This window comes from Hippocampus bargibanti, linkage group LG18 (genome assembly GCF_051943395.1).
Source record: "Hippocampus bargibanti isolate YZ-2025 linkage group LG18, ASM5194339v1, whole genome shotgun sequence".
Lineage (NCBI taxonomy): Eukaryota > Metazoa > Chordata > Actinopteri > Syngnathiformes > Syngnathidae > Hippocampus > Hippocampus bargibanti.
The window spans coordinates 4,640,135-4,663,624 of record NC_142751.1 but is presented as its reverse complement, the minus strand read 5'-3'; the positions used below and the strand labels follow the sequence as shown (position 1 = coordinate 4,663,624).

At 41.3% G+C, this 23,490-nt stretch overlaps 1 protein-coding gene across 2 annotated transcripts in view; it reads right to left on the bottom strand.

The window, feature by feature from the left end:
* The window catches only part of slc12a2 (solute carrier family 12 member 2), a 58,895-nt gene that overhangs the window by 28,120 nt on the left and 7,285 nt on the right, over positions 1-23,490 (bottom strand). For both annotated transcript variants that reach the window (XM_089020998.1, XM_089020997.1), the window contains exons 2-8: positions 9,320-9,439; positions 6,931-7,006; positions 4,637-4,732; positions 3,936-4,075; positions 1,350-1,460; positions 1,112-1,220; positions 811-935 (exon numbers count right to left, since the gene is read on the bottom strand). In XM_089020998.1, coding sequence (XP_088877124.1) covers positions 811-935; positions 1,112-1,220; positions 1,350-1,460; positions 3,936-4,075; positions 4,637-4,732; positions 6,931-7,006; positions 9,320-9,439 — 777 coding nt within the window. The remainder of the gene's footprint in view (positions 1-810; positions 936-1,111; positions 1,221-1,349; positions 1,461-3,935; positions 4,076-4,636; positions 4,733-6,930; positions 7,007-9,319; positions 9,440-23,490) is intronic.

Genomic DNA, 23,490 nt, shown 5'->3' with positions numbered 1-23,490 from the left:
CCAGTTCTGTCGTGGGCTGCTCGCTGGACTCTCTAGAGGAGGTGGGCAACAGACGGACGCTAGCTAAACTAAAAGCTATGACGGACAGCCCCTCCCACCCCCTCCTGCCCATCCTGACAGCTCTGGGTAGCTCCTTTAGCCAGAGACTATTACACCCGCGCTGCAAGAAGGAGAGGTACCGCCGCTCGTTCCTACCGACTGCTGTCAGGCTTCACAATTCCCAATGTTCACATGTGAAAAAAAAAAAAAAAAATGGACACTTGTAAATATGGGTTGTTGCAATATATCTAAATGCATTTCTTGATTCTGCACTATGTACAGTCTTGTTTATAGAACGGTTTTTGCACATCTACATTTGCACAGTATACAGTTGACATTTTTATTTTGTTATGCTTAGAATATCTTGTTTTCTATCCTTTCACTCCCACCCCAACCCCATCCCTCTTCAATTGCTGCTGTGGACTGCAAATTTCCCCATTGCGGGACGAATAAAGGTATTCTGATTCTGATTCTGATTCTGAAGACATCACGTCCGTTTTTCTGCTATCTGTGTTTCCCTTTTTGTCAAAATGTTGCTTTCACGGGTGGTGTCGCTACAAGCAATACAATGAATTCAAATGTGTGTTCATTCACTTTTGTCAATAAGTATTTCAATTTCCTGGAGGAAAAATCTGGAATTCCAGGAAAATCTCGTCTACCCATAATGCCACTCCAGATCTGTTCGTACTCTTTCCAGGCATGAAAACACACTTTTAGTCATCAGTCTCAATCTGGCCTCAAAACATATATATTTGAAAACCGTTGACTTACTGCAAGGTCTCCAGAAATGTTGGCACCAGCTAGGATACCAGTAGCTGCAGGGAAAAAAATGGCAAAGACAGAAAAGAATGTTTCTCCTCTGAAGTCAGGACCCATGTTCTCCCACATGATAGAACCTAGGAGAATACAAAAGGGCTTATTACAAAGAGGATAAAATCACTCACAGTGATCATCAGCAATGAGTCAACAGTGGATCACAGTAGAATGACAAATGAAAGTGTATCCATCACTTTACATCACTTGTATCCATCACTGGCATTGTCTGCCAGTAGCTTCATATAAAAACAAATACCGTCATAGCCAAAGAAGCCTGTGGATTTCTTTGACTGAAGAGGGATAAAAGTCCCAATGAAATAGTTGATGATTGCTGTGATGAGTACAAAGAGCAAGAAGATCTGGGCCTAAAAGGGGAAAATTCACCAGTTAGCTTAAGTCTGATTTGTTTGGAACATTGCAAATAACATATTCTGAGAATCTACAGTTAATGCAGGCTTTCCAAGTGTGAAACAATGGGCGAGACTTGGACATACCTTTGCTTCCCATTCCATCCCTGCAACAGATATGCCTAGTAGAAGGATTACAGTAATGGTGCCTATGATTCGGACGTCATTGATTTCATCTGTCATGACGGCATCCACACTCTGAAAGATGAGCGCAAATAAAATATTCCTTAGAAATATCATGAATTTTGTTTGTTGGTCTTTAATGAATGTTTTCCTTTTAAATTCTGCAAAAAAAACATATGGGTATGAATTTAATTTGTATTTTTCAAATTGCCTTTTAACTGGCTCATTGTGAAAACTGACAGAGACAAGAACTGAGGCGCGTTCTAATTCTAAACTGACAAAAGCTATCAGAGCAGTTTGAAATTATTGGCACTGCCCTACCCACTCTCCAGGACAAGTACACTGTAAGAACCAAGACAAAGGCTCGGAAAATCCTACTGGACCTTCCGCACCCAGCCCAACACCGGCTCCAGTTACTTCACTCAGGCAGCTGCTACCGATCCAGGTGCACCAAATCCAGCAGACATTTAAATAGCTTCTTCCCTCGCGCCATTAACTCTCGAAACAGTAACCCAAATCTAACTGTATAGTGACTCTGAAATTTTTCACAACCTGTGGAAGAGCATCCCGTTATAATCATTGTAGCTCCAGCTCTGTACTAACTTGAATCACTGTTACTGATCCATATAATCTCCAACACCAGACACTTTGAGGGTCTCAAAGTCTCATCTGTCTAATTGCACACGTGTTGTACAACAAATAGGGTGACTGATTAAAAATGTTCATTGATTTACTGCACCAACTGTACAACTGTGGCAGCCCGGTAGCCGAGTGGTTAACACCCTGGCTTCACGGTATAGAGGTCGCGAGTTTGAGTCTCGTTCCGGCCCCCCTGTGTGAAGTTTACATTTTCTCCACGTGGGGTTTCTCTGGGTCCTCTGATTTCCTCAGACATTCCAAAAAACATTCTCACTTCTGCCCAACAGTCGTAACATCGATTCTCTTCCCACTTTCAAGCCCCAACTCAAAACCCACCTATTTAAAATTGCATTTTCTGTGTAACTCTCTCTCTCTTGATTCTAGTTATAATTGTATTTTATTTATTGCATTGTATTTGTGATTATATTTTATTTATTATAGTACCTATGCTTGTCTGTGACTGTAAAGTGTCCTTGAGAGCTTTGAAAGGCGCTTAAAATATAATGTATTGTTATTCATCCATCTATTTTACGTACCGCTTATTCTTCATTAGGGTCGCGGGGGGTGCTGGAGCCTATCTCAGCTGTCTTCGGGCACGAGGCGGGACACCCTGAATTGGTTGCCAGCCAATCGCAGGGCACACAAAGACGTACAACAGTCACTCTCACACTCACACCTAGGGACAATTTGGAGTGGTCAATCTGCCTGCCATGCATGTTTTTGGAATGTGGGAGGAAACCAGAGGACCCGGAGAAAACCCACGCGGGTCCGGGGAGAACATGCAAACTCCACACAGGGAGGCCGGACCAGGACGCGAACCGGCGACCTCTGCACTGTGAAGCCGGTGTGCTAACCATTCGACTACCGGGCCGCCCCTGTATTGTGATTATTTATTATTATTAAAAGTGAGACATTCACGGACCTCAATCTCTGAAATCTGAAAACAGACCAACACAATTGCCTATTTTCATATTTTTTTGCAAGAAAACGCGACACATGCGGTCATTCCCAAAAGATACCAGGGTCCCAATTTGAAATCGAAAAATGTCCCAATCCTCACCAAAAATGCAACACATCAAGGATTAAGGATTTCCAAATACAAATGAAGTCTCTTTATTGCATACATACTTAAATTGGCTGCACTGTAAGCTTGATGGCCAAAACTCTGATTGAACCTACCTAAATAGACCCTAAATGTTGGCCTCCACCAAATGCAATTCTTCAACGCCCCACCGTACATGCACGCATGCACATCAATGCCCTTTTGTGTATTGAAACCCTGAGCCGTGTTGCCATCAATTGGCATCTGTTAGTAATCAGTATGTTTACAGGCTTGACATTTACAGACAAGCAGAACTGACCTCACATACAGAACATACAGTATATATATACAGTATATGTGTGTGTGTGTATATATACACACATATATATATATATATACACATATATACACACATACATATATATATATATATACACATATATATATATATATATATATATATATATATATATATATATATATATATATATATATATATATATATATATATATATATATATATATATATATATACACATATTTGTGTTTTTCCCTCAATGGAGTCCATCTGAATTTCTTCTTTTCAAGTACACATAGGCCACGGTAATTTAAATGCTGACTGCCTTGTTTGTAGCGACATTGTTTACAGATACAGTATATCTCCGAAGACTGCCTTGGTATAGGATACTAAAGGATGCAATAGTTCACCAGATGTTGCTGGGTTTAAATCACGTAACAAATTTGTGTGTGCAATATTTTCTTAATGGTGACACATGCGGGGTTTGAGTAAAATGAATAAGATAACCTTTATTTTATTTATAAATGCTATCACCTCTGCCTTGAAAAGTATGAAAAATGAAGAGGCTCACCGCAAGAAGTTCCACAACTGTTTCAGCAAAGCCGACCACATACATGGCCACAGCCACTGCATTGGCAAATGCAAAGATTAGACCAATCGACCCTCCAAATTCTGGACCCAGACTTCTTGAAATCAAATAGTATGCTCCACCTACAGAGGCAAGGACATGATTTACAAATCATAGTCAGCCACAGTCATAGTAAATAGTTAGGACAACCAGGACCATATTTAGATTATCATGTATATATGAAGGTACATCCAGGATGCTATGATTTTTGCCTTAGCTTAGTACAATGGTGAATTTGAAATTAAAAGAAAAATCCGATTTCACTGTAGTTTTTCAGATTTGTGAAAGGGTTTGAACAAAATTGCATTGGTTATTGCAGACATTTTATGCAGCGGGACTCAATTTTCAGGGTTGTAATAACGTCTGGATAAAATTGCATATAAACAGAGATATTAACCAGTCTGAAGAACGTTCTAAACAATGCACCTTAAGCCAAAATCAAGACAAGAATTAAAATATGTACCATCATTTATGTCTGCATTGTACATAAGATAATGTAGAGAACGGACAATAAAACAATGCGGATACAAATTAAAGTTGCCCAAAAAGAAAGGATGGCACCAAAACACAAAGGATTAATGTGTGTTCTTTTCTAATAACAATGCTCTAGATGCTTGGACGGTATTTGAAAAGACAAGACATACCTCCTCGAACAAACCCATTAGTTGCAATAGCAGAAGTGGAGAGTCCAGTAATCGTCGTCACAACAGTGGCCATGGCAACAATCAGGCATGATAGGGCTGTGGCGGACAAGGAGTTATCTTTATAATCGCTTCATCAAAATTGCCCAACAAACAAATGAAAAGCCACTGAAGGAAGGTCTAGGCCAGTCACTGAAGGAAAATTAAGGCCACTCCTTGTTTTTTGTGTAAAATATCAGATTCTTTAAATCCCAATTTAGAAGTATACACACAAGATCTCTTGAGAAGGGTTTGACGTGGCTGGCTGATATTAAATTGTAATGGTACTTGTAATGGTACGATAAGCAAAAATATAATGGTATCATAGTATTAAAATTCAGCTGTAAAATTTCTCATTATGAAACGCAGTATTTGGGGTCAGGCATCAAACAGAAGATATATATATATATATATATATATATATATATATATATATATATATATATATATATATATATATATATATATATATATATATACACACACACACACACACACACACACACACACACACATAATGCATTGTATTTCGGACAGCCAGACTCGTATAATTTAGGAATTAACTCTTTTTCTGATGAAAGAAGAGAGTCTCAGGTTTTTTACACTTCATTGAATGTTTATGTAGTCCTAAAACTCAAGATTCTGTTGATTCTGCAATGTTAGTGAAAATGAACCAAAACCCTGGCACTGGAGTGGTCACATTTTTGCACATTGTCTGGCAGTGAATGCGTTAACTGTCAATAGAACCAACGATAAAGTGTTGTTACATGTGCATCGTCTTGGGAGGAGGATGTCAAGCCACATAAATACAATAAGTCTACGTATAGTCATGTCATTTTTTTTTAAGATTTATCACGTGACTTCAACCATTCAATTCCTATTACATGCTTTTGTAATAAAGGGGTGAGTAACTAATTATATGTTTATTTACACGAGTAGTACATACATAATCAAGTTACTAGTGTTATGTTTAGTTGTGACCCATGCTACTGTACACAGGGTGACCCCAAAAAAAACGGCCCCAACTCTAATTAGGCCCATTTTCTTAGTGTTTTGTCCGTATGAAATGACACTTTGGTCATAACTAGTTTATTACATTCAAAACACGAGGGTCTTTGGCCTTTTTGTCCTCTGTTCTACAGCATATGTTCTAGATGGCCTCCATTTAGCTCCATGCATTCTGGAGGCGCAGCACCATGTTGTACATGACGTTCAAATTAGACCGCAAGTTCATGCAGAAAAGATGGCACCGTGTTCCGTGAGATGAACAAAGGTTTTCTCATCTCATCTATTAGTCGTAGCGGCAGTTAGCTTTCCACAGAAGGTTGTAAGATCGGCCCTTTCACTATTTTATGGGCAAAACTGGTCATTATAATAATGTTTACAGTATAATGCTGTTTGTTGTAAGTAGAATCATCAATTGAAAATGAATTACTTAAAATCCCAACCTTGAAATATGAATATTATGGTGTCAAAACATTGGTTGTAACAAGGTTTGACTGTACTAATTAGGTGAGACGGCTATGAACAAGGCAAATATGTATATTTATATTATTCAAGTCATTTCTAAGGGGACAGATTTAACCAGACGCAAGAATGTGTGATATGGAAAAATGGCTGGACAGATTTATATGGGAAAATATGAAACGGCTGAGTCGGAGAAGCTATATCTCTGAGAAGCTCTATCTCTGTATGTGTGCAATTTAAACACCAACAATAACCCATCCTGACACCGAGATCAGGTGTGTGCACAACATGTGATTTTTCAAAGTACCGGGACTTCAAAATGATGGTATTGAGTCATTTTTGCCAGCTAAACATCAAAGCCTCATACAGTAACTTAGTTCAACACTAATAGGGTGTAAAGCTCAGTCATTTGAGAGGGGCTCAGAGCAGCTGCTGCTGCTTGTCTATCGAATGAAGCCAGATGAAATGGCTCAGACTAATTAGAATGCCTTATGGACATCTCCTGGACACCTCCTGGCCTTTGCTGAGTTGTTCCGGTCATATCCTACAGGAAGGGGGCCCAAAAGAAAAGTCAGGAAAAGCTGCTGAGACAAAGTCTCTTAGCAGGTCTCTGAACACCTCGGGATTTGCATTGAAGAGCTGGAAAAAGTCTGAACATCCATGGATGCACAGCTGTCCTCACAACCTGACCTCTGAGTTGACAATTTTAACAGAAGCTTATAGATGAACCCCAAATAAACAAACACACGTTTCATGCCAAAGCAAAGTGACATTGAGAGACAATTGTTTACCAATTCCAGCCTGACCCACAATCCAGGACATACGAATGAACAGCATGACACCCCATATGTTCAACATACAGCGGACCTGCAAAAAAAGAGGGGACATAACTTTAAACACACACCGCACACACACACACACACACACACACACACACACACACACATATACAGTGGTACCTCGGTTCTCGACCATAATTCGTTCCAAGACCCTGTTCGAAAAGCGATTTTTTTCGAACACCGAAACCATCTCTTTGCTCCTGTCACTTGCGAGTTGACAGCGGGGGGGGGGGGGGGGGGGGGGGTGGCTGCCTCTCCCGGCCATTCTCCACCTGCTGTCAATTCTCTAATCACGGACACGGGGCATTTATACGGTTCGCGATCACCTCGCCAGTGCCGGATGATTGACTCAACTCGCCACCGTACCTGGACTCTTCCTTCGATGCGCGAGTGTATCCGGTCCGAGGTATTTTCCCTGCGTCCCCTGCGTAAATTTATGTCATCTTCCGGGATTGCGTAATTTTGCACCCTCGTGTGCCATTTGCTTTTTTGCGTAGTAAGCGGGTCGGATAACCCCCTGCCTTCTTACTCGCTGTGTTTTCTTTTATTTGTGAATAAACATCCTGCTTGGGTAGTACGTGTCTGCTTTGGGATCCCAGACATTCCACTATGTTCCGACGAGTCAGCTGCCGTCACTCTCATTCGGAACGTGACAGCTACGGATGACTCGGCTACAGGATGTTCTTTTCTCTTAAAAATATCTATCCAATGACACTTGCTCTCACTCCCACAGTCACATCACTAGATTTCACAGCCTCCTTATTCTTTAATATCGTACTGATCGTAGATTTCGCATGCTGTATTCCCTCGCCAGATCAGACACTCGCACACCTCCTTCATATTTTGCGATTATTTCTTTCTTAAATGCAATAGTTGTACGCACTACTTTTCTTATGTCACTTTAAGCAACACTTACTTTCTTTGAGGCATGATTAGGGGCTAAAACTCTTTGTACACCTATATTAAACGCTAGAGCAAAACACAGCACGTCCGCTAGCGACAACAGTTGGTCACGAACAGAGCGATACACCCGTGCGCCGCTCAGGTCCCCACCCTCGCGTACGCACTCACGCGTCGTATTGGCGTTCGAACACCGATTGATGTTCGAATGCCGAAGCAAGAATATCTCGAATATTTTGTTCGAACACCGATTTGTTCGAACTGTGAGGCGTTCGAGAACCGAGGTACCACTGTATATATATATATATGTTTTGTAATTATTTTACAGACCGATAGGACAGGTATTCATCCCCTGAATTGTCAACGATGCCACTGATGCAAATCTGTGCTGTGTGCAACTGGGTACAAAAAAAACTCCATATTTACCATCACATTGTTGATCCTTCATCAAGTACAAATTTTGCTTGATTGTTGAATAGTTTCTAAGTATTTGTTCATTATAATACTATTCACATGATACCACAGGATTGTGGTATAACAACAACATTGGAATTACGAACCTTTCAATACAAATTAGTTGTCTGGATTTAATAATTAGAATAGTTAGAGACTATTAGTACTTTTAATGGATGGATGGGTGGCTTGTACAGCTAAAATGGTTGGCATTTAAACTGAAAGCATTGAAATAATCAGACATAAAACAGAACAAATCTAGATTTCTCAAACGATGTGCTAAACACTGATAGCTGGTATCAGAAATGTGCTGATGCCGGCCTTATTTCAAATCAAAGTAATGACATTGGTGATACTCAGGAGTTGAGAACCTGTACTATCGGTCTGAAAAAAAGGTCTTGAACATCCCTGCAATATCAAGGTCGGTGCTGTTGGACAGTATGCGGCTGGGTGGATGCATGGCTTGAGGAGCCCGCAATAAGGAGCGTCAGCACAAAGCGCCGATGCGTATGTGGAACTATCGCGGCTTAGAATTGAAGCGGATTCACGTGGGACAGGAGATGTGAGACAATCTTTTCATCAATGGACAGCTACAGCTGCGTGTTTGCTTTCAACATTTAGCTTGTAGTCGACATGCACATTCCATTGACATTCCTTTGATACTCTCCTCTTTCATCTGGAACTGCTTCATGTAACAAAGAGGGTACAGAAAGTGCTTCAGAATGAATGACTCTGTCTTTGTGTTGTCATGTTATTTGCTATTTCGTGTTTTTTTGTTCTTTTGACTTCAAGACGGCGCCGCGAGAGTGGCTGCCTTTCCAGCAGCTCCTGTATTTAGTTTTTCTACTTTCATTCCTTTCATCACTTTGCTGCTGTGAAATGTAAATTTCTCTACTGCGAGACGAATAAAGGCAAATCCAATCCAATCTATCCAATTTGCCAACGAATGAGTTTTTTATTTGGTTGGGATATAAAATGTGTAACAAACCAGAACTCCTTTAATCCAGCCAAACTTGACAACTCCTTTAGAGTCAGCAGCTTCCATTGCTGCAGCTTCCTCTGCTGGGGACAGCTCATCACCATTGGCAAACCCATCTTCAAAAGGTTCCTGAAACAGCAGAAAAGGGAGAGAGAGAGAGAGAGAGAGAGAGAGAGAGAGAGAGAGAGAGAGAGAGAGAGAGAATTGTTCCCTTTGAATAACACAAAGATAGGCAATTGAGTTGAGACAACTGCAATGAACAATTGTGCAACCACCAAGGAAATCAATTATTTTCGTCTCTGCAATCCATGTCTTACTTTTCTTTCTCAAAATGTGGCTGGTCCTGCAACTTAGACTCAAGTACAACTCATATACAGTAAAGTCTCGTTATATCGATATCGAATATATCGATAGTCCCGGTTATATCGATACTATTTCTATGCACGCACGGAGAAAATTACATGCAAACAGGGTCGGATATATCGATAGTCCCGGTTATATTGATATTTTTTCGGACTCCCTTGAATATCGATATAACGAGACTTTACTGTATATGAAAAACAGAACTCTCGTTGAATGCTCATTCCCTAATTTTGTGGCCCTTCTTTTGGCGTGTATCTTTTGGATATATTACTGCCCTTTACCAAAAGGTGGGGGAATGCAGCACAAATATTTGCCACGCCCACGCAACGTTATCTCCCCCCCCCCACCACCACCACTCCCTGAAACACATCACATCAGAAGCATAGTGTCCTTGAGAGTTTTGAAAGGCGCTTATAAATTCAATGTAAATACAAAATAATACATACAGGCACAGCAAAATCACATTGATCACACAACTCGTGTGCGATAGGAAACCATTTATTGGTCCAGTCAAAATAACGCCACAGAAACGACACGCTTTATTTACCGGAATTGTTTGTACTAACTAGACCAGATATGGGCAAACTACGGCCCGCGGGCCACATACGGCCCGTTAGGCTTTTTAATCCGGCCCGCCAAATTTGCCCAAATTATAGTAAAAACAGTGTCTGAAACTCATGACAAAAAGTTAGCTGGACAACACGGCAGATAACTGAAAAGTTACCTGCCCCATTCTTCACAACTTGAAGCACAATGAGACAACTAACCACATTAAATAAAACATTGTCACGAAGTATAAAGTTTTTTTTAAATCAAGAATACTACAAATGCTACCTCACTTAGTTTACGGTAAATGTGCATGGCTGCAGATTTTGCTGCAGTAGTGGATTGTCACTGTGGTGCACAATGCAACGTTTGCATTGCTTCCTACGAGCCACTAAGCCCCTTTCATAAGTCTCACGTACACTTTACAGTCACGGTTTAATGTAAATTTACGTTTTGTAGCGTCACATATGTTGTTAGCTTCTTTTGAATCTTTCTTCTGGGCTGAGGTTCTGTGCATCTATTTTGGAAAATGATATGCAATTGCACGACTTTATAACGCTTGCGAAAGTCCGGAAGAAAGAAGCAGGCTTCTGATTGGCTGCCATGCGGAGTATGCAAATTTCAACTGCAGGTAGTCTATGTCTGTGTGCTCGGCGACGGTACACGTGTACTGTTTGCGGGTGAAGGCGAGGGCGTCAGTGAGGAGTTTGTTGAGCGCGCGGTCAGGACAAACCATCTATGATTTTGCGGAATTTAACACAAGTAGGTATTATTGAGCTTGAATATTTCGTTGTGTAATAATATGTTTTGAATGTTGAAAGTGATTCCATTTTTCAATAAATGTTGATTTCTTTAACTTTGCCCCTTCGATGGAAACTTATTAAAAACAGACGCAATCTTGATAAATCACAGTGCATATGTTATTTTAATCTATTTCCATTTCCTCCTCCAAGTATCTGCGAAATAGTATGTAAACGCCATATCTTGCATATTCCTTGAGACAAATTTATTAACTGATCAGGGATATTTTTCACATTTGAAAGACAGTTTATACATTGGGTTGTAGTGTTCTTACTGTGCTATGAGGTTTGTACACACTACATTTAAAGGACAACCGGCACCATTTTTTTTGGTTTCCCACTGACATCAGAAAAACGTTTTTTAGCATCTAAAATACCCAAAACAGGCATGCTGATATTTTTAGTTAAATGAAAAACACCAATAAAAATGACTTCAAAAGGAATCCGGAAATGGCCAGTTTCAGAAGGTCCCACCCCCTTGTTCGTGACGTCACGTCAAGACGTCTTGCCTTGCTCGAGAATCAAAACAATTAGTTCAGATTCGGAGAAGATGCTTTCTTGTTATGTTCAGTTATGAATATGATTCAAATAGTTCTGAAGACGAAAGCATAAATGTTTGCAATTGATTCAAGGAGTCCTGCCATATCAATTCGAGCCGTCAATGACAGCAATGTAGCACCCAAAAATGCTGAAGATGGCACCCAAGCTCCGTTGGAAATGGGCTGATTTGTCAGCTGGGAATTTGTGTCAGCGAATATCAAATAGTTGTCTTGGTGCAACACACAACGATTCACCATCGCGTGATTTATGTGTTTTTCTTCTAATTTCGCCATCAACACAAAGTTTTCAGACCAAACAAAGTACCACAAAATGCATTGTATGTCGCTTTCTCGGTCAGGGGCGGTCCAAACGTGACGTCACATGGGGATCGTCATCAACTCGAAAACAAGACTTCAAGAATATTCAGCGCAAGTCATAAAACGTAAACTATAGCTATATGCTGTGGAATCTTTGTAAAATACCCTCAGTCGAAGTCATTTGAAGTGATTTTATAAATTATGGACGTAACTTGTCCGCAGGCGTCGGTTGTCCTTTAATGCTTTAGTATTTCCGGCCCAAACACTCCCTCAAAATGCTCCTGGGCCGGCCCCTCTGTCAAATTTTAGAACCCAATGCGGCCCGCGAGTCAAAAAGTTTGCCCACCCCTGAACTAGACTGTATTTAGAAAAACTCAAATTGGGAATTTTTCCGACCACTGTAAATTTGTGTTTCATTGTGTAACTTGGTTGATAAAATGACTTGGATTTAATTTAATTGGGTGTTGTATATAACATTAACATACGTGTGTGGGCAAATGTGAAAAAGTGGGAGAAAAGGAATATATATATATATATATATATATATATATATATATATACACTAACAATCTGCTAACACGCTGCTAACAATCACCTCGGCAAAGCAAACTCTTGAACTTGCCAGTACGAGACACAGCGAGGCGTCGTAATCATGTCACATGAGGTGACAGCGACTCGTTGAAATGTCCCAGTATCGGTGACGAGGGGATCAACACGCACATTCGCGATCCCGGAAAGCACCAAACTTACGTGATCGCGGCTAACAATCACCTCCGGCAAAGCAAACTGTTGGACTTGCCAGCGCAAGCGTCGTAATCATGTCACTGGTGAGGTGACAGCGACTCGTTGAAATGAAATGAAATTGAAGTGTCTTCTTCGGCTGGCGGAGGTGGCGAGCGGCGGCCCTGCCCCAGCTGTCAACTCGCACGTGACAATTTCGGTGTCATTAGTCACGTGAAAGCATCGACTAAATAACGCCTTTGTGTAAAGCTTTTAGGCGAAGGATGGTAGCAATGGTGAACGGTACCGGGCTCTTTATTTGTAGAATGGTCGTAGAAAGTCACTCTCAGGGAAGTGACATACAGCGTGAGAGATGTGTCAAGCTAAGGTTCACATGACAGCCGCGGAGTGCACATGTGACGCCACAAACGCACACCTCATTCGTGTTTCTCAATGATCTCCTTCTTCTCCTCGACGTTGATTATTAGGGGATCATCTTGCATTCATTTCCTAATAGTAAAATTATCTGCAAAAAGCTCCTCTGAGGCGATCAACGTGTGAATTCAGAGAGGTGTGGAAACGTGCGAAAAGTAGTGCGTATTTCAAGGTGTAATTCCGCATAAGATTGACTCCGCCGCATCCGAAGATCACTCTGGCAGCCGTGGTGGGTGTGTATCGCGAAAAGTAGTGCGTATTTCAAGGTTTAATTTTCATAAATTTGACGTTCGTAAACCGAAAAGTTCGTAAGGTAAGGTGTTTGTAAGCTGAGGTCTCACTGTATTATATATATATATATATATATATATACACACACACACACACACGTGCATGGTAAAATATTGGATCTCTGTTTCAATAAATCTGTTTATGTCAGTAAAGCTGGGGCCATTTCCTTCTGAGCTGCACACGCCATGTGATGGAAAAACAGGCGTCACTACATCCACTCAGCTTTGCTGAAAAGAGGATTGTGTTAGGTTGTATAAGAGTTGGGAAGCACTTTGGGGAAACTTGCAGCATTTACAGGTTTTAAAGAACAAGTTTGACTAAATTAAGAGGACGGAGCCTCAAAACCATTCACGGACAAATCTATACTGAAGGAGGGAAAATGAATTTAAAAAAATTCTTTGAAAGTTTAAAGTTTGTTTCATGTACAATTCCCTGACAGCGCTGGCAAAAATGGTTATTTGGATCAGAGAGAAGCATTTTAAAATGGTACAGGTAAGCAACAATAGCAACATTGTTACACTGCTAAAATTGTATCCCATGTCGCCATGTCAGGTCTTGACAAAGATAAGCACTAATTCCTTTTTATAAACTCACACAATCTTGTATCTACTTTATGTTTTGCTTTTGTTTGTGGTTTGGGCCGTGATAGCGGTTGCTCATCATGCCCTGTATGTGTATGCGTGCATCTGCAGTACTGGGTCGATTGCTTGAAAAGTCGATCTCTGGCAAAAAAAGGCTGGGCTCCCTTGGTTTAAACACTCAGTTATTACAAGCATCTTAAGGATATGAGGCAACGAGAAATGATGACATATAAACACTCCCATCTACACTTTGTATTGCTGAAACTGCCAACACAATGTCCTGTCCATTTTGGCTTGATAAAACTGAACCTCTTCAAGAGGCCTCTTGAGCGAAACAAAATGACATGTACCAGTAGAGATGCTCCCCACCTTACAAAGGAGATACGTTCAGAGCAGTCGTTTGTAAGGTGAATTTGATCGTAAATTGCTTTAGTGCTATATTTGTATGGAATGTATGTTTAAGTCAAACACTGAATGGGGAAGTATAAAACACAGATGCTCTAAGAGTCGTAAAATAAATTCACACCTACTGTAGAATGACGATACATTCTTGGGTCTTCAGTAAGCCATTACTGAAGCTGCTGGCACATAATTACCGAATTACGTGCCATTACATTTTGTTATGCATCGCCATTCGACTACTACTCGGAGCCTTAACTGGGAAGAGGGATTTTCTCCCTGCCCACATACTCCACACAGCCAATCGTTAGCGAGCTCAGCTGATCGAGGCCCGAACTCGTTGGCAACACTATAACATGATTGCCCAACCTTGGTGTCCGTTGCTTAAACATCCAGCCCTTGAAATCTCTAATGTGTGTGTGTGCGTGCGTGTCGCACAGTACGCAGGCGAACTTGGCGGAAAGAAATGGCCGCACAATACAAAATCTAACTTCCAGCATCTCGGTCCAAACATTTTTCGACATACTGTACTCGCAACAATGTTCGTTTTTACCGTAACGTCCTAACTCGAATGTTCATAAGCTGGGGAGCTGCTGTACTGACAATGAGATTTTTGCTTTAAGAATGCTGATAGAGAAGTACAGAAAAGGTCAGAAGGAATTGCATTGTGTCTGTAGATCTGGAGAAAGCGTATGACAGGGTGCCCAGAGAAGAGCTGTGGCATTGCATGAGGAAGTCTGGAGTGACGGAAAAGTATGTCAGAGCGGTGCAAGACATGTATCATGACTGTAAGACAGTTGTGAGGTGTGTTGTCGGTGTGATTGAGGAATTCAAGGTGGAGGTGGGACTCCACCAGGGGTCAGTTCTGAGCCCCTACTTGTTTGCTATTGTGATGGACAGGCTGACAGACGATGTTAGACAAGAATCTCCTTGGACCATGATGTTTGCAGATGACATTGTGATCTGTAGTGAGAACAGGGAACAGGTGGCGGAGAAACTAGTGATGTGGAGATATGCCCTGGAAAGGAGAGGAATTAAGATCAGTCGCAGAAAGACGGAATCTATGTGTGTGAATGAGAGGGATCCAAGTGCAAGAGTGATGCTACAGGGATAAGAGCTAAAGAAGGCGGATGATTTTAAGTACTTGGGGTCAACTGTCGAGAGCAATGGAGAGTGTGGAAAAGAGGTGAAGAAGCGTGTCCAGGCAGGCTGGAGCGGCTGGAGAATAATGTCAGGTGTGATAGAAGGGTTTCAGCTAGGATGACAGGAAAAGTGTATAAAACAGTGGTGAGACCAGCCATGATGTTTGGACTGGAGATAGTGCCACTGAAGAAAAGACATGAAGCAGAGCTGGAGGTAGCAGAGCTGAAGATGTTGAGGTTTTCTTTGGGAGTGACCAGGTTGGATAGAATCAGGAATGAGTACATTAGAGGGACAACTCATATTAGAGGCTTTGAAGAGAAAGTCAGAGAGGCCAGGCTGAGATGGTTTGGACATGTCCAGAGGAGAGACAGTGACTATATCGGGAGAAGGATGCTAAGCCTTGAACTGCCAGGCAGGAGACCGAGAGGAAGACCGAAGATGAGGTTTATGGATGTGGTCAAAGAGGACATGAAGGTGGCTGGTGTGAGAGAAGAGGATGCACAAAACCGGGACAGATGGAGGACATTGATTCACTGTGGCGACCCCTGAGGGGAAAAGCCGAAAGGAAAAGAAGAAGAGGAGTCCTGAATTACAAAGTGAACACTGCCAAGGGTGCAAGAGGTGATGGAAAAAAAACTTCAAAGAGAGAATCTAATGAAAAGAGTGAAATCACAAGGACTGAATGCGGTGAAACACAGATCAGTTCTAATTTGGAAGGATAATTCACTTATTTTAACTGCAGGTTTTAGTTGTATTAGTTGAAATTTGTTGACTCAATGTCATGTCTTTGTAGAAAATTCTCTGATGAACAAACAATACTAGGAAATATTAATCCATTCATTTTCTGAACTGTTTTATCCTCATTAGGGTTGGGGGGTTTGTGGGGGACTGCAGCCTATCCCAGCTATCTTCGGGCATAAGGTGGTGTGAAGGGGCAGCCAATCACAGGGCACACAGAAATGAACAACTCACAACTAGGGACTATTTGGAGTGGTCAATCAACCCACCATGCATGTTTTTGAAGGTAACTGGATGACCCGGAGAAAGCCTATGCAAGCAATGGGAGAACAGGCAGAATTGAAACCTGTACTTCTGCACTGTGACGTCAACGTGAGTAAACATATAGAAAAAAATTATTTGCGACAGGCATACCAAAAACAATGGAAAATGGAAATCCAGAGCATAAATTAGAATAAAGTGTTTCATACAAAGTCGGCTTCTTTACTACCAGGCTTAACAAGTTTTCTTGGGGAAACTTTCAAATGGAGAGGTCTTAGAATGTAAATGTACTCTGATGGGAGGGGTGCACATTGTGTCTTGCTTTTTCTTAGATCTGGCATTAATTGCACAAAGGTATTTTAGTGATGAACACCCACTCAATAGCAACAAAGGTCAACAAGTATTCAGACAGTCTTTCTGAAACTGCTGGTAACCACTTAGTGCTGTGCTACTATAGCTGTAAGGCAACCACGCATAGATGACACTATGACAATTGGCCTACCACTCAAGTCAAAAGTCAAATCCTCTGGCGCCTTCACTTCCTGTTTGTGTGCAAACTTTGATGAAGCAACAGGAGGGCATGGGACAAAAAGGTAGGGTGAGTTTTGCTCATATGTAAGTCTCAAGCAAGGGTTTATATTGTGCTTGTTCACAACAGCTGCACTGTGCTATAAGCCGGAACATATTTAGAGGTTTGGCTTTTGCTCATGCTTCATTCTTATTTATTTAATTATGTAGAGTGATTCAGCTATTGACTAACGACCATTCAGCAAAATATTTAAACAACACATTTATTCATTTCATGTTATCAGAGGCTGTAACAAGTGCTGTATATAACTTTTAATGAAAAATGATACAACACAGCCCACGACACAAAATGACAGAATCTAGTGGGAAAAGATTAAAGATGTGAAAATCAAAGTCTCCTTTAATCGGTTCAGATATATTTTGGAATTACAGGCGGACCACAGCTTCTCCAACCTCACTGAAATTGTTGTTGTCACACGTCAAATTGATTATTACATTAAATTGATCATTACATTAAAAGTATGGCGGTAGATGCACATTGTCACCATAGCATAAAAGCCAGCCACAATAATCTTACCAAAAACACAAGCTAAACTGTGATTGGCACCAAAAACACAAGCTTATCGGTGATTGGCACAAACTATCTAATGAATGATTACATATCCAATTTGTTCAAATCAGTAATATTTTGATTTGCAGAAGAAGTTTCAGAAGTACGGTCTTCTGACATTTTTTATTATGCTTAGAATATCTTTTTTTATCTTTTCACCCCCTCCTCACCCCCCTATCAAATTGCTGCTGTGGAATGCAAATTTCCCCATTGTGGGACGATTAAATGCTTTCTGATTCTGATAATGATGGCAATATAGGAGAACGTTCATGTAAAACACAGGTGTCAAAGTCAAGGCCCGCGGGCCAAATCCGGCCCGCCACATCATTTTTTTCGGCCCGCGAAAGCAAATCAAACTTGTTAAATTTCATGATGATTGCTAAAATCTGAGCCAAAATTTCATATTTTTGGATGTCAACCACAATAAAAGTCATTATTCTTGACTTCAGATTTGAAAACGAGTTATTCATTAATTTGCTGTGTGGTCTATATGTAATATTTGAAGGGATTTAAACATTCTAATGGGTTCCGCAAATTCATAACGGCCCTCGAGAGGAAACCATAACTACAATGTGGCCCGCGGCAAAAAATTACTTTGACACCCCTGATGTAAAATATGTCATGCCTGCAAGCACAAAATTGTGGAAATCAAGCTAATCGCTTGTTTATTTCTAAAACGAGTGTTTTATGCTGATATTTATAGTTTTTCTACCGTGTCACTTTGTATGCCATTATCAGTGTCTTGACAGATAAATCTAAAAAAAAATGTAAATTATTATTAATAGTCTAATTTCTAAATGAAGAACTGGGTCGGAAACAAGTATCATTTTATATTAATCAGTAAACTAGAAGTAGTATATGTGCCCCCTGATCAAGACAGTAGTTGAAAATAAAAACAAGATGCAATAGAATACAATGCATATTGATTTATATCGTGCTTTAACAACAGCTGAAGCTATAATAAAATGATTAACATGGACAGCTATCATATACAGGAAATAAAGCAGTGACAATGGCACTACAGTGACTTTGATACAGATACAGTGAATATTCTCTCGTACAGAATCATACTAAGCATGGCTCAACCAGCCTGTTATGAAGAAAGAGATGAGCCTCGTTGGCGAGCGCCTGGTGGCCGGGCCTGTATCCATGCGGCCCGGCCGGGCTCAGCCTGAAAAGGGAACGTGGCACCCCCTTCTCAAGGGCTCACCACCCAGACAAAGGCTGGGACCATGGCGGTCCTATCCTCGGCTACAGAAGCAAGCTCTTGAGACATGGATAGTCACCTCTTTTGCAAGTAAGGAGCCCGAGCTGGTGTTTGAGGTAGAAAAGACTAGATACTGTATCGTCGGATTTGCCTCCACACACAGGCTGAGCTCTGGTACCAGCCCTCTCAAGATTAGTTAAACTCCCTTTCACTCTGGAGTTACCCACAATGAGAGGTGTAGAGCAGGCGTGGGCGTACTCATTGCCCTTCAGCTCACCGCCTGTACGTTGGGATTCACTCGGTACGGGGCACGGGTCCTGACTGTTCTTTGGGTGCATGCACCAAACAGCAGTTCAGTGTACCTATCCTTTTTGGAGTCCTTAGAGCAGGGGTCTCCAAATTCGGTCATGATTCTGTTCATAACCTTTATGGACAGAATTTGTAGGCGCAGCCGAAGCGTTGAAGGGCTCCGTTTTGGTGGCCTCAGAATAGCATCTCTACTTTTTGCAGATCATGTGGTCCCATTGGGGCCTTCAAGCAAGGCTCTCCAACTCTCACTGGAGCATTTCACAGCCGAATGTGAAGTGGTTGGGATGAGAATCAGCACCTCCAAATCTGAGAAAATGGTTCTCATTCAGAAAAGGATGGAGTGCCCTCTCAGGTTTTGGGAGGAGATATTGGAGGAGTTTCAGTATCTGGGAGTCTTGTTCACGAATGAGCATAGAAGAGAGCGAGAGCGACAGGCAGATTGACTTTGTACCAATCTGTCATGGTAAAGAAGGAACTGAGCCATAAGGCGAAGCTCTCTATTTACCGGTCGATCTACATCTCAACCCTCAACTGTGGTCACGACATATGGGTTGTGATCGAAACAACGAGATTGCGGATACAAGTGTCCGAAATTAGCATTCTCCATAGGGTGTCCGGGCTCTCCCTTATAGATAAAGTGAAAAGCTCGTTCATCCGGGAGGGGCTCAGAGTCGAACCGCTTCTCCTCCACATTGAGAGCAGCCAGATGAGGTTGGTTGGGCATCTAATTAAGATGCCTCCTGGTGAGGTATTCACGGCATGCCCCACTGGCAGAAGACCCCAGGGACAACCCAAGACATGCTGGAGAGACTATGTCACCCAGCTGGCCTAGGAATGCCTCGGGATCTGCCTGGAAGCGGTGGCTGGGGAGAGGGAAGTCTGGGTTTCCCCATTGAAGCTGCTGGCCCTGCAACCCGACCTCGAATAAGCGCTACATAATGGATGAATGGATGGAGGAATATACTGTCCAAAATCTGTTTATAATCATAAATTATGAAAGAAACATCAGTCACACAGTCTATAGAGGGCACATCAACTATGCCTACCTGTGGTGTTCTCGGGTTTGGTTTGCCAAAGACCTTTGTTATAGTTAAATTGCTCATGCGTTCGGTGCTAACATTAGCTGTAGCTGCACTCGCAACTGGGTGCTTTGCATTGCTGTGGAAGGCCAAATTTTAGCGGCTTCTGAGGTAGGCAAACTCTTCACAAATTAGCCACAATTCTCTACTTTATCAATTATGTTATCAGGCTGTTTTCTCCATGTAAAATTTCCATTATTTGTGCCAAGAAATCACACTTCCACACCGCTGCATAGCCTAACTCCAATGGGGTCTCTGAGATTTGGCTCAACAAGCCCAACATAATGGCAGTCAATCAATGCTTCGCTTCAGGCTGTTACTGACAGTTGTTTACCCACCCTCAATAACTAACACATTAAGACATCCATCCATTTTCCAGACTGCTTTATCCTGATTAGGGTTGTGCTGGAGCGTAACCCTGAATTGGTTGCCAGCAGGGAACACAGGGACAGTTAACCATTCACTCTCACACTCACATATTGGGAACATTTTAGAGTGTTCAATCAGCTTGTCAGGCATGTTTTTGTAATGTGGGAGGAAACCAGAGGACCCGGAGAAAACCCACGCTGGGCCGGGGAGAATATGCAAACTCCACACGGGGAGGCCGGAGTGGGATTTGACCTCCCAACCCCTGCACTGTGAAGTTGGCGTGCTAATCACTCGACTTCCAGGCCGCCCCACATAGGAAGTCAACACATGAAAATAAAAAGGGGTATTACCAGTGTTTGAAATAACGTCTGCCCGGAGGCCCGTGGCGTACAACTTTCAAAACGACTCGGCCCAGGTGGCCGACAACTTCTTCAAGAAAAAAAAATATTATTTTCAAATCAAACGTTTGTTTTATTCAATAAAGCAAAAGCTACAAGCAAACCGCTACAAGCCACGTGGACTCCTCTTCCTAAGCTTTCAAGTACACTTTGCAGTCACAGTATAGTGCGAAGCAGCCGTGCCAAGTATGCAAATTGTCAAACGAACGTTTGCTTGTCAAATTACATACGCGCCACGGCAGCCTATCAGAAGCCTGTTTCGTGCGTGACTGAAAAATGTACTTGAGAGTTTTGAAAGCCACTGAGAAAGAGGAGGCCATGTGGCTTTGAGCAGACAACACAACGCAAACATTGCATTGTGCACCATGACGACAAACGACAACTAGAGCAAAATCTTCATTAAGGAAGTACCCACCACAAAGGCTCCCTAGCTTAATTTATGGTAAAAGACCATAAATTAAGCTAGGGAGCCTTTGTGGTAGGTACTTCCTTAATTAAAAAAATCCTTTATACTGCGTGTTTGCTTTCAACATTTAGCTTGTAGTCACACATTCCACCATGATGTCCCTGATCCACTGGTGGAAAGACGCTTTGATCCTCTCCTCTTTCATCTAGAACTGCTTCATGTCATCACAAAGAGGGTACAGCAAGTCCTGACGAATGAATGTCTCTCTGTGTCTTTGTTTTGTCATATTGTCTCTATGCTGTCATATCATTTGTTCATGTATCATTTGTTCGTATATTTATTTTTTTGTTCTTTTGACTTCAAGACGGCGCCGCGAGAGTGGCTGCCTTTCCAGCAGCTCATGTATTTTGTTTTTCTACTTTCATTCCTTTCATCACTTTGCTGCTGTGAAATGTAAATTTATCCACTGTGAGACTAATAAAGGCAAATCCAAATCCAAATCCAAACAATGGTTCTTTTTTTTGCGATTAGTCGTCTTATTGTGTTTCAAGTTGTGAAAAATGGGGCAGGCAACTTTTCAGAGTTGTCTGCCAGGGTAACCGCTAACTTTTTGTCACGAGTTTCAGACACTGGTATTACAAAAAGGCAACCGTACGACAGAAACAATAAATGCAGAAATAAAAAAAAACACTGACATAAAAAAATAATAATTCACAATAAAGGTTGTATTTAATTAATTACAATTAACGCAGTAATTTAAGACCTCTAGTTTTAATTAGAATTTACTTTAGTGTTTTGACAGACGATGCTGACAGCTGAAAATGTTGTTGAAATGTTAAAATTAAAGTTTTCAATAGACAGAAAAACAAATCCTAAATACAGTCTGCGGCTGGATGCATGGCTTGAGGAGCCCGCAATGAGAAGAAACAAGCGTCAGTGCAGAGCGCCAGTCGCCACAAGTCGCGACAATTCCACATACGCATCATGTGGAATTGTCGCGACTTGGAATTGAAGCGGATTTACGTTGGACAGTAGATGTGAGACAGTCTCAGTCGATGGATGCTACAGCTTTGTGTTTGCTTTCAACATTTGGCTTTTAGCAGACGTGCATATTTCATCATGACGTCCGTGATCCACTGGTGAAAAGGACACTTTGATCCGCTCCTCTAAAACTGCTTCATACAACAAAGGTGGTGCAGAAAGTGCTGAAGATTGAATGACTTTCTGTGTCTTATGTCTCATTATTTGTACTTCAGTTTTTTGTTGTTATTTTGACTTCAAGATGGCGCTGTGAGAGTGGTTGCCTTTACAGCAGGTCATGTACAGGTAACATCCGTCTTACGACCGGGTTCCGTTCCGACCAAACGGTCGAAAATCAAACTGGTCGTAAGTCGAAATCCATTCAAAATGTTGAATAAAGACTCTGTGCTAAATGACTTGCAAACGCTTTTCTAACTCACCATTGCGAACACGAAAATAAACATTTTGTATTCTCATTCAATGAAAAGTCACCACCCGGCTGCTTATCATTCAAACAGTAGCAGTTTATTGATTACTGAGCAGTCAACAATTGACAAAGTGGAATTTCCATTCCAGTTTTTGAGTCACACAGACAATGTAATAATAGAACGGTGAAGGTCGCTCCAACCTCGACAATGGAACTCCAAAACATTAAAGTGAACCAAAGCTAATTAAATGTGACTCTTAATACTACATATTTGAGACTAGCTGTAATTTTGAGGTGGTGAAAGATGAAACCAAGGAGTTGACTACATCATACACTCCTTTAAAAATTAATAAAAATGCTGAGTAAAAAAATACAATCGGTGCTCTATATCTGGGGTGTAGCCTTGACAAAATATGACCACAGCCTTTAATCATTGAATACTTGAACCCCCTCCACGGACACTTTTTTAACCAACACAGCTCCCTCGAAAATAGCAAAAGAGGACGTCTATTACTATGGGATTGGTGGATTAAAGGCCTGCTTTATAATTTTAACTCTGATGACATGGTCATTATTGTAAAAAATAAACAAATCAATGTAAAAATAACATACTTGTGGAAGAATGCCCATATTTCAACTTATCAATCATGAAAATATCATGTTTGCTACTATTTTTTAGAACAGTTAGAAAAG